The sequence below is a fragment of the Orbicella franksi genome, chromosome 1 (genome assembly GCF_964199315.1).
Source record: "Orbicella franksi chromosome 1, jaOrbFran1.1, whole genome shotgun sequence".
In the NCBI taxonomy this organism is placed as follows: domain Eukaryota; kingdom Metazoa; phylum Cnidaria; class Anthozoa; order Scleractinia; family Merulinidae; genus Orbicella; species Orbicella franksi.
In genome coordinates this window covers 5,676,052-5,688,515 of record NC_138145.1, presented here as the reverse complement: position 1 = coordinate 5,688,515, position 12,464 = coordinate 5,676,052, and the positions used below count along the sequence as shown (strand labels likewise).

The following is a 12,464-nucleotide window of genomic DNA, read 5'->3' as shown; positions in this document are numbered from 1 at the left end:
GATCAATGAGAAAATTACAAAGGTACATGGCTACAATAATTGGTCTCTTGTTTCTTCTACAAACATCCAATTTTCCAAGAAAATGCAGGCTGTCATTCAGAGCTTAAGTCTTGATCTTCCTCCTATTTGCAGCATTTGTGATGAAAGCTCTTCATTCCAGTCATCTGCCAACATCACAAAATGAGAAAGTCCTTTGGTATAAACAAAGGAACATATTATATCATGGATAAACTTTCCATTCATAGTTGGACACACACAAGCTATGCGTTTAGGCTAAAGGACAGAAAGTGGATGTGCAAAGTAGAGACCCAAGCTGCAGCCCAGGAAAAGAAGCCTGCCAAGGACTCTAGCTTGTTCACATGCAAAGGGAAGAAGCCCTTCGTGACCCTGAAGGAGTCTCTTTTGAGGCTGGAGGATTCTGATTGGTTGCCTTAAGCCTCTGGAAACTAAATTTGGATGGTTGTCTATCCATTAATGTTCTTGTTCCAGAACTATCATAATTATATACAATCTAATAAACTTTGAGACTGCTTTCTCATAACAAGTGATGTTCACCTTTAAGGATTTAAGTTATTGCCCTGAAATTACCAGGAAAGCTAGCACTCATTAATGAATTTAGATTGTACATGAACGAGGGCTGGCTGGGGAAAAACTGACCATTAAAGAGTAACTAACCCCCCAATTTTGGCTGATATAAAAATTTCCTCACTTTTCTGATCACCTCTGCCAAAAAATTATCATTGTAGCTATTTTTGTTAATTTTCTATGAATTTTGAAAGTTGCAAAATTTGGCCCTTTTTGCGGCCACCACCAAGCAATAGGAAGAATGGGCTCTAGTTTTCCTGAGACATCATAGAAGGACAACTTGTACAACTTAAACCCTGTGGTATCATGTTACACACAATAAATAGTATGTCATTGCAAAAACCAAAAACCTTACGCAGAGAGACTCCTACAGGACAATTTGTGATGCTCACAGAAGGGACAGAAAAATCCATCAAAGTTAATTTAAATGAAGTCCCTCTCTGTTAACACATTCATCTTGTCTGAGCATTGTTATATTGGCAGTAATCAAAGGTTACAAGAGCATGGTTGGCGCCTTAACTTAACACAGTCAGTGAGAAACCACACAGTCAGTATCAGCTGCATTCAAACAAGATGAAACCAAGATATATGTGCGATGTCACAAGACTGTAGATAGAAAACCACAGTTGAGGCAGTCTCACTTGGCTGTTTAGCGTGGTGAAATATAACGTTGCATTTTAATCTGTATAAAAGACATACAATTCATTTAAAACTGACGAAATACAGTTAAAAGGTTGATGTATATTTAAAGTATCAACATTCTCATCTAAGGGAACTCAACTGAGATATACTGAGGTGGCCTCTGCTATAAGCCTGGTGGTTTTTTAGAGGTCTCATCCCCACCTTTTGCTTCCAATATTATTATTATCATTTATTATTATTTATTATTATTTATTATTATTGATGGTGTAGCAAATAACAAAGATGACAATGATGATTTCTCTGTGAAATGATATTTCTAGTGTTTCAAGAATTAAAATGTATGGTATTGGATTTGACCAAAAGCTGTCTAATTTATGAAGTAGGTTAATCATTGACTCACTCATCAACACAAATGCTTGGCTATATGATAGCCCATCAGTTCAAGTGAGACAGTGGTCCAGCTTAGTTTTTCTTAAGTTAGTTTTCATTTAGCCATTTTTCCCTATTCACTATACCTGCTTAAAATAAGAAATCAAGTAAGAAGGCAAATGGATTAAGCCCCTGGCTTTCCTCTTTAGGTGCAGAGAACAATCTCCACGATGGTTTGCTTCAGGGTTTAGAGGAACACAATATCACTTCTGTCGAAATTCACTTTGGTCTAATGTAGCATATCGCCGACTTGGAGCTCTCTGTAGGCCACAGAGCACTACCTTGCCATACAATCGTGACTCAAGCCACAGATAAACCTGCTGCCACTTCTGGGAGAATTCATTTCGAGCAGGACAAGGCCATACCTACAACAGAACCTTAATATGGAAAAGGAACTTGTGACCATCGAGGCAGATTTTAGCATGGGTGTTGAAACAAATAACCACAAAGTCAAAAAGACTAAAGTCGCTTTGTCTGCCTCTGAGAAAGCCATAGCCGGAGGTAAGCAGTTGCTTCCTTAATGTTGTGAACTTATTTATGGCTCAGACGGGAAGCAAATGAAGCCCTAACTGCTGACATTCCACCAGTTTATGCAGGCTAACATCAAAATCTATCTTGAAAACATTGCTCTCATCAAGTCTCAGTGAGGCTAGGCAATATCTGGGGTACCTGAAATTCCTAGCAATGAAAGGAACCCATTTTCAGACTCGGGCAATCCTTGCCTTTCATCAAGACTATCATGACACTAAAATGCATGAGCAGTTTCCTTGAGGCTCCAATGTGGATGATTTGAGCGCGAAATACTTCAACACTGTCGTCATGCTTAGACCTCCCACTAGCATGACATGTAAAGAAGCAAATCAATTCTAAATAACAAACATTTTTACTGAGAATGGATAAAAATCTAAATTGCAGAGCTAAAATTGTATTCCATTTAATTTTCCTAAGTACAGGAATTGTGTTTACAGAGTGCTTACAACCATGATCAAGAGACCTTCTCCTTCATAAGGAAGATGCTTGCGCTGCCCTTCCTGCCTGAAAACGAAATCCAACCAATGTTTAACCCCATCCAGCCCCAAGCTCCCATCACAATGCAGCCATTCACAGAGTACGTATCCAGCAACTGGATCCATGGCACCACCTGGAGCCCGTCAGACTGGACCGTATTCAACAAAGCAACTGCCAAGCAGCTGCCCTTGTACCTCCTGATTCAGCTCCTACACAGAAAGGCCAAACTTGCTGCCCTATAGATCCGCCTTGTTTCTGATAAGAAACTTAAGAGAATCCAGCGACGCAAGTACCATGAGCTTCAGACCAAACCATTTAACTTATGGGAGGAATACAAGGCCAACCATCAGCCAAGTGGTTGCTGAAAGCCTGTTCTTACCTCAATGGACCAAGGGAACCAATAATGGACCAACAAAACAAAACATCAAAAATAAAGGAGCCACCAAATAAAATAAAAGCAATGATCAACAATGCAATGCATAGAATCAGGGTAAGATGAAATTCAAAAACTCTGCTTGCCCTTTGGGCAAGCTGTAATTTCATCTTACCAGCCCAAATCTCTGAGGAGCTAGCCCGAAATTATTTTATTTAACAAGGATGATTAAATCAATTTAATATGCAAAAGTAATGTTAATTAATAATACAGAGCTTAGATTAACTAATTCTCTTTGATTTTTCCTTTTGAATTAAACCTTATGCAATAAAACATTTAGAACACTCAATGAGTGGTTCCAGGAAATATCCATACCCCCAAGGAGGTTTTTTTTTTCCCAGTTTGACCCCCAATCCACGGGATTTTCCATTCCAGGGTGCTTCACGGTACTCCCCCCATCCCTTCTGCTGGAATTTCCATGATTTTTCTACTTGGGTCCCCCTACCCCGTGGAAATTCCATATCCATAAAAAAACAAGACTTAAGTCATTCATTTTAATCTCATAGGTGCTGTTATAAAATTTAGCTGCAGCTATAGATCGTTTTCACGTGACATCATCACTTTCTAAAATTCAAAATTAAAGAGCCACCAAAGTTTTTATCCTCATCAGGCATACAAGGGGGTATATTCATATCTGTTTACAATTTTACAGCTCAATAACATGCTTCATTTGGAAACCGGAGCATTTTGAGTTTCGGGGTTATGGAGGTGCATTGACACAAGGCTACGGTCGAGTTTGTTGAAAAATATATACTTATCTCATGATTTCGGGCCTTTCTAGAAGTTAGAACATAAGGAAAAGTACTTATGTACCAATTCAAGACTAGAGTGCAAAAAACCATGACCTATTTATGGCCAAAATCAACACCCTGTTTTATTCTTTATGACCAAAACGGCTGAAAAACAATACCCTTTGGGCACGCACATCCCCACATAGCCCATATAACCTGAAAATTGCTTTGAGCCGAAATTTTTTTGCCTGGAAAGGTCAACTACAGCAACAAATTATCACAGGAATTTAGCTTACTCTAAGTGTTCAGTGTGCCATTTTGGCTAAACCATCAAGGATATTACAACAGTCTTGAAAAATACACATCTAGGAGTCCACTGCGTAACACTAATTGTGCAATAGGTAGGTAGGTAGAATCTGCATATGAGCCAAATGGCCCCTCGGGCCAAAGCTTTTCCCCGTTTCTGTAGCATGAAGCGACTAGGAGTATTGTTACTCTCCAATGCATGTAGACGGGACGTTAGTCCGTCACAAGGTTACCCCCAGCACAAAATTTGTCAGCACCCATTCGCCATTTGTACCCATTTAGCACTGGGAGAGGAAAAGTGTCTTGCCTAAGCTTGATCCGGCATCGAACAAACTAACCATGAGACCATTCCATCTCCAAATCATTTCAATAATTCGAAAGATGACTTTGCCTCCTGAAGTCATGACTTACACGTATTTTGCAAACAGACGTCATCCAAAGCTCATAAAAACCATAAAATCATACAAATTAACCACCAGACTAATCTCCTTTTTTACTGTTTACTGACTATTGGAACAATTTACTAACTAAATGGCTTATTTTTAGCTGTGTACTGGCTAGGGCTATAGGAGAATCTTTGTTTTCAAAATTTCCCTCATTACCATAAGCGATACAGTTTCTGATGGTGCTACAACGAGATTAATACTGAATATTGAAAGGGCACAGCACGATTAACTGTCCCAAGGAATTTGAGCACGATGTATTGAATACTTTTTGCGCGACGAGGTTTTAACGGCCCAAAATTTTACAAAAAATGTATGAGCTCATTAACGCTTTTGCCACACAGAAATTTTGATGTTTTTGAAAGCCAATTTCTCCTCGATTACACCCAAAGAACCAACAATTTCACCACTTACTAAGTTTCACAAGCTCTTTGAGTTTTTCTAGTAGAATCGTGTCTAGCATGATGCCTTCTATGCATGTATGTTACTGAGGAAAAATGTAAACAATAACGTCAGAAAAGATTCGCCTATACCCCATTGACACCCCTCGCATAAGTCTGGCCTCCTTCAAAATCAGTCCAACATCAAAAACATCAGCGACCACAAAGAACAAAAAGTTCACGGCAATATTTCACTAATTTCTTACATGGAACGAAACTTGTCACTTCTGTATTCAACGAAGTGAAATTTGTGTGGAGCAAAGTAACTTCTATTGTGGAGCGATCCAACATCGGGTTTAGCGAACGAGTTGGAGCGATCTAACCATGGAGCGAAGTGACCGTAAACCCTTTCTTTCACGCTGATATTCAATGCCAGAAAATGGACTATAAGTTCACGCGAAACGACTGCAATTCTTGCTAACTTGAAGCACACTAATGTTTGCTTTCCAGAGCAGAAATATTTGAAGCTGAAACTACAGACTGAAACTAGAAATCAGCAGTGTTGTGTGTGGTCTGTCAACCAAACAGCTGAATCTCAGCTGCCCGCAGCTGACCTACAGAGTAAATTATTCAAACCTGGTCGGGGTAGGATCATACCATCAGTTGTAAACTACAGCCCGAGCCGTTCTTCGCTCCTTTCTTCCATAGCAGGTCAGAGGAACGCCAGAAATGCGCGCATTCTCTGGAACCGCAGAGGAACCGCCAAGAAAACTGACCCACGTAACCCACGTGACTTGCACATGTTACTTGCTTGTCATACTCCGGATGGAGCTTGGGGAAAAGGATTGCGTGACGTGCGCACATGCAAGAAAATCTGTTTTACACATGTGTTGATAACGTTTATTAGCGATTCAAGAAAATCAAGTGGGCGGACCTGGAAGGAGGGGCCACTGACCATCTGGAAAAAGGCCACGATATATGGGCAGCCGTAACCACCAAAAATACAAACGATACAAACAGTCTGTGGAACAAACAGAAATGTTTCAGTAATGTTCCGTTCTATTGTTTCAGTGATTGTCGGTGTTCTTACTTCGCCATACTTTTTGAATTAATTGGACCGTTGATACACCCAAGGTTGCGAAAATTGTGTCTTCATTTTATCGCTTCGACAACGGTGGCTAGACAGTTTCTAAACTGTCTAAACCATTTGCTGGTTGAGTATCCCATTCCACCAAAGACAACCGGTCCAACTGCATTGTAACTACAGCATATAAACTGTACTAACTAACAAAGGGCATTTAAACCATTTCTGTTTATTCTAGACTGTTTGTATCGTTTGTATTTTTGGTGGTAACGGCTGCCCATAATGATAAGGGATACTCTCATTATGTTACACAACAAGCTTTCTGGCTCAAATTAAGCACAATACACCTTCTCGTCTCAATTTAATTATTATAATATTATTATTTCATCAAGGTCCAACAAAGAAAATAGTACCCAATGGCCATCATGGTCATTTGAATATATTTTCTTGATATTAAAGCAGTTTGTTTTTAGTTTCAAATTGGTTCCAATTCAGAACACTTAACAATATTATTAGCATTTATTGGAAGGCAGAACAGAGGGATTGTCTGGACCAGATATCACTCGAGAAGTACAACAATGCACTCAGTGAGTACAATATAATTTACCACATAATTTCTCAGAACAAACAAAAAACAGAGACATGACAATCAGTAAAGACAATTGCATGCATGCAACTAGACTTTCTAAAAGGCCTTTCCAATAATTCTTTCCTGCCCTGTTGGTTTCAGGTCGCTCGTGCTCACGACTTCTTCCCTCAAAGATCACCCTGTCACTTCACTGGAGGGAAATGAATAAAGGTCAAGTTGTGGCAAGTCTAGCAAGCAACATTTATTAAAAACATGGAACAGTACAGGACTTTTAGACCTTTTCTACTGAAAGGACTGTAGACAAAACATCATGTCAAAAACAGAGGTAGATCTAGTGAAAGACAAGTGCATCAATATGCACTCGTGAGAATGTCTTTACTTTTTGGTGCATCAGGAGCAGCCACTGAAACGGACATCATATGTAGCTGAGCAGACTTCTGTTCTTATCTGTATCATGCAATGCAGAAACTGTCTTCAGTTTACTACAAAGTGGCATGAAAAGGAGCTTGGAGGCAGATCACTACAACCAGTTTCACTTGGTTCCCTGAGGTGGAGTTAGAAGACCACCAACTTTGCTTGCTGCCCGTGATGGAGCAAATCCTAGAAGCTTCTGAATATTCTATGGAATGAGAACACACCAAAACTAACTTCCATCTACAAAAATACCGGTATATCAGTTTTTGCTCCCTATTCAATACAACTTGCATGATCTCTTTAAATAGCAAAATTTTCCAGAAAGGATAATAATTATTGTTTGGTGAATCTAATTTGAAAACTGTCAAGGTGCACAAATAATGTGAGGCATACAGTTTTAACTCTCCTCTCATTTGTCCATACAATCCTACCAATTTAAAATTTGCTGAAAAATTTCCAGATAAATGTATTGGGAGAATGAAATGTGGTTTTCAGAGTCCTGGATCATCGACTTACACAGGGCCCCTGTTGATACCAGCCAATCGCTGATAACTGCCACCCTGCCTAAATAAAGTTTGACTTGATTTGACTTGACTAAACTTACTACCATTATCAGTTGAGTAAGGCGCGACGGAAGTTTAGCGACAAACTTTGACCTGAAAATTGGGGTGTTGTCACGGGTAACTTACCTCATTTCCATTGATAACAATATCAACAGACGTGCATCGCCTGTCATGTAACCTGTTGCATCACCTACAATTTCACGCGCTTTGCTGCCAATGATTTCAAAGGCCTGCAAGTTGCCACTGGAAACGCAGCCAGTTGCCCGTAACAACAACACGATTTTCACATTGAAACCTGGTGATCAAACTTTTGCCGTGCCTTGCTTAACTGATAATCGTAGCAAAATATTTTTTTCCAATTTCTTAACACTACAGGTCATCAAAAGATTTGTATATAATTTTTGGAAATTTAATTATAAATCAAGTGACAAGTGCAACCTACAAGTTGAGACAAAATATACTGCAAAGCACTTTTGGAAAATCTTAAATCAAATTTACAGTAATATTCTGACTTCGCTCTTTTTGTTTTTTACCAAACACTGTATTTTTTCAATGTTTGCAACTCCAGGGACATGGCTTATTTAATGTTTCATGTAAGAAAAGGTCTACTCACAAGTGGCATTTGAAGCACAAATTAATGGAGATTCAAAAACACATTTTACCTGTCTTACAGACATGGTGCAGAGAATGTACAGGAAGATGAAGGAGCAGTCTGTAAAGTCTGTACCCATTAAATTACGGTGAGACAATCCTTGAAGCCATGAGTGGGGAACAAAGGGTAGCTTAGCAACTACCCTGCCATCAAAACTGAAAACACAGTGAGATACTGTTAATAATCATTAATGGTGCATATACTTTTATGTATACACAGTGCACAAATGATCAACAACTACACAACGGAGAATGGAAATTATATAGATTCTTAAAAATATCAGATAAGTCTTTTATTACAGAAAACTCTACAAAGTTTAAAATTCCTGTAGATTAGCAGTCATATACATGAACATGTATATTCCACTCTTGTTTTCCAAATACATTTTTGAATAACACAAACATTTTGAACCCACTGACACTTTTAAGTTCAAAAGCCGAATAGGTTTTTTCTCATATGGTGGCCTCCACGGGTTTCATTAGGGGCCAAGCACCGGGCAAATTGAACAGTTCTAAGGACGATTTTCCCCAGATGGTTTGACCATCTATAGGAAAGTGTTTCTTATATAATTAACAAGCTCAGTTCAAATAGTTTTGCCCGCCAGTGATAACCAGATACCCTCCTGATGAAAACAATAACGGAACCCCTGGGCCTCTGTTTCCCTTTAATAAAGTGAACTTATTAAGTTTGTTCTGCATAACTTGTGCTCATCATGTATAACTTTCACTGAATTGTGAGCCAACTGAAAAAATTAACACAGATGAGTGGACATTCTTCAGTCTGTAAGTGCATGGATTTACTTACATGGAGTTAAACATGCCAATGAGTGCTGTGAAGGTAAATCCTATGGCAAATATGGATTTCATCTTAACCTGAAAGAGTATTTGAAACAATATGGCAAGGTTGGTTTTCAAGGTAGAGCAAAGACAACGGTAGAAAGGCTGTAAAAACATTGCCTTCCACAAAATTCCATCCATCTTAACTAACCTTTACACAACAGAACTAACCTGGAGATAAAATTTAACCAGAGGTTAAGTTTTCTTAACCTGGGATTAGGATTTAACCCACCTGAAAATACATGTAACCAGGCCCAGAAGATTATACATGTGCATGGGTGAAGAATAAATTCAAAACATGACTAAAGAAAACCCAAACCCCTCTGCATGTTGACCGAAGTAACAAAATACATCAGGATCACACTACTTCTAGCAAGATTTAGCTGGTGATTCCGATCGGCCAAAACAAAAACTTAAAAATGTGTCAACACATCTTATATCCAGTGTACAAAAGTCACTCACCATGGAAAGGTCTCTGTTGTGGTTTTTAAGTTTCTCTTCCACTCTCTCTAACAAAAGAAAGGTGAATACATCACTATGTGCAGTTTAAAATTACAATATGTAATATTGGTCAAAATCTAAAATTATCAGTAGAACAATAATGCTTATTACGTTCTGAAGAATGCTCACCCATTTTCTTTTTCTGACCACCTTGTCTGGGAAGGTCTGTAATGTTTTCTTTCCTCTTCTCCACTGTAAATAAAAAAATATGCTTCAAGTAACACAAAATGCAAATGATAAGCACTTGGTCCTTTTTACTTGTAATAAATTACACTTGCGTCAACATACATACATGTATAATTTACTCTACTGATCTGCAGATGATTTGTCTCTTTTTGCACTTTGGAAGAATGTGGTTGTGTGTATATTATTTGCAGGATGATAATATTTTCTTGATAAGTCTTGTGGCTTGTTCATTTACCCTAAAAATCTTTATTAATGATTCCTTACACCCTTAATAACATATAGACAACAAAGGACCTTGGTAATGTCATTGTTTATGAGATGTCTCAACCTTAAGCAATGAATTTAAGATACATGCAAGTAACTTTAGATAGCAAGTGTCCATAAATAAATAAATGAATGAATAAATAAATAAATAAATAAATAAATAAATTACAATATTTAGAGAGAAAGCCACATCAGCCTTAGCTGGTTTTCATGCGTGTCCTCTATCCTGATCAAATTGGAATTTGGAGATGTTGGTTTTTGTGGAGAAAGGAAAACCAGAGAACCCAGACAAAGACCTTAAGAGAAAGGCCAGAACCCACAACAAACTCAACCCACGTATCGCACCTGACCGGAATCTAACGCGGGTTACATTGGTGGGAGGCAAGCCCTCTCACCACTGCGACATCCCCACTACCTAGTGGGGTTTGACAGCATCAAACAGGACAAACCATAGAACTGTCAACTCTAATATGGTAGAAAGCCATGTTTCTGCAATTCTGTACCATGCAAAAATAATTTTTGGTTTGCCTTCTACAGAAACAGAAGCCAATTTGTCTGGGGGTCTACAGAATTATTAAAATGCTGAAACACTTATATTGTAACAGCTGAAAAATTATATGAGAACAGGAACCAGCTCTTTTTTCTACATTACCCATGTAAATGATTAAGGTGTTTCCTAACCATTGAACATGTACCTGCTCCATTAAATTTATAAGTACAATTTATTTACAGTTTCTGGCCAAGGAGTGTGGTTCACAGGACTCATGCTAGCATCTATCCACATATATACAAAGTGCAAAACTAGCACTGCATCCATTCATTTCAAAGGTAGTGATTTAAAGTCATAAATACCATAGCACTCTAATTATTCTAATTAAATTATGTACAAACATGTCTGAAACATTTCATAAAGAGAAATTTTAAAACTTACATCTTTTACTATCCTTCTCAACCTCTGCAGTTAACTTTTTATACTTGTCTGTTCTATAAACCAGCAAGTACGTGATTCCTTTGAAACAAGACAAATGAAGGGTTGCTATATAAAATGACCATGAAGAGTATAAGAGGGGTGTTGGGTTTACAAACAGGATAACAATGTCAAACTTAAGTTGTCTAGTGCTGGTACTTGCAAATGCATTTCAGACCTACATATATGTGAGTAACTGAAAACATAAGCTTATCCTTAACTCTCAATAACTGAACTAAAACACCAGACAATGTCAACTTGAATTCTGTACGTTGAAGTGACTTGCAGTGTTATCACTTCTCCTTAACAAGATACTTGTTTAGTGAAGGTAAATGGCCAGTATTTTATGAACTTTCCTAACAGAATACCATCTACATCATCATCAGGTACTTTTACTCAACTGGGAAATGGGATATTAACAGAGCACCATTATCCACACACGTGATAAATCCAAGGTGAAGAAAAGAACTGTGTCAGTTGAAAGGAATAAGTCACAAGCAGCACATTTTCATGCAATGGAGCAAATAATACAAAAGCACTGGGCAATTTTTTTGTCAATATTGTTAGGAGAATTGTTTTTTCTGTTTCCACTGCATAATTATTTCTGCAAATTTTTTTTTGTCTTTTGCAAAGGGAATTTTTGCGTTCTTATATGTGGATGTACTTTATGTATATATTATGTTTTCTCATGTCAGCCACTGAGCTAGTTGCAAAAAAGATTCACAACAGCAACACTTACCAAGGTAAAAATATAATACTTGGTCATACATGTATTGTACAAGTAACTTCAGAAATCAAAACTGAGTGCTGTAGAAAGGATGTTAAATTTTCTCGCTTTTACTTCTTCAATGGGCCATTTCCATGTTATGTTGTGCCTCTGTTTCAAAATAACACGTTATGCAAAACCTTTCATACGAAAATGAGTTTGATTTTCATGAAAACTAGCCTGAAAGCAGAACAAATTTTCATATAAATGGTTTCGCACGAAGACTGGTTTTGACAGAGAGCCACAAGGTAACTTGGAAATGGCCTGTTACTGTGATGAATTGAGCCAATAAACTACATTTGTGATTGATAACCTTCAAATCTGTTTTGCACGAAGACCAGACGAGACAGATTATCATAGATTAAGGCAAAAGATTAGCAGCATATAAGCAGTTCATGTGGACATTTTACATGTACAACAATCATAATTTTTGACCATGACTCTATGAGGACATGCCTCATCAAGTAATACGCTGAAAACTGAGTACATAAAAGCCCACTTTCGCTTTTTATCAATAAAAGATATTTACCTTCAGATAGAAGAGCAGTAGCCATTGAAATAAACAGTATAAGGATAGTATCAGCTAACATTTTTACAGCAAATCACAAATATTGGCAGAAATTGCATTCAAAGTGTCTTCAAAGTGTCGGAAGATGGCCAGACGAGCTGCCCGGCCTTTTCTTGA

At 37.9% G+C, this 12,464-nt stretch overlaps 1 protein-coding gene across 1 annotated transcript; it reads right to left on the bottom strand.

The window, feature by feature from the left end:
• Window positions 1-6,856: 6,856 nt before the first annotated feature.
• On the bottom strand, window positions 6,857-12,464 carry LOC145470883 (calcium load-activated calcium channel-like). The gene is made up of 7 exons (XM_081454779.1): window positions 12,309-12,464; window positions 10,978-11,055; window positions 9,726-9,788; window positions 9,558-9,604; window positions 9,064-9,131; window positions 8,270-8,414; window positions 6,857-7,249 (listed from the first exon to the last, which is right to left on the bottom strand). Exons 1-7 carry the CDS (start codon window positions 12,367-12,369, stop codon window positions 7,163-7,165), a joined length of 549 nt encoding a protein of 182 aa, XP_081310905.1. The 5' UTR covers window positions 12,370-12,464; the 3' UTR covers window positions 6,857-7,162.

Coding starts and splice junctions, on each gene's coding strand:
- LOC145470883 (XM_081454779.1), bottom strand. CDS start 12,369: ATGTTAGCTGATACTATCCTTATACTGTTTATTTCAATGGCTACTGCT. Junction 11,056..12,308: donor TACTGCTCTTCTATCTGAAG/GTAAATATCTTT, acceptor CTTGTTTCAAAG/GAATCACGTACTTGCTGGTT. Junction 8,415..9,063: donor ATTGGCATGTTTAACTCCAT/GTAAGTAAATCC, acceptor CTGTGTTTTCAG/TTTTGATGGCAGGGTAGTTG.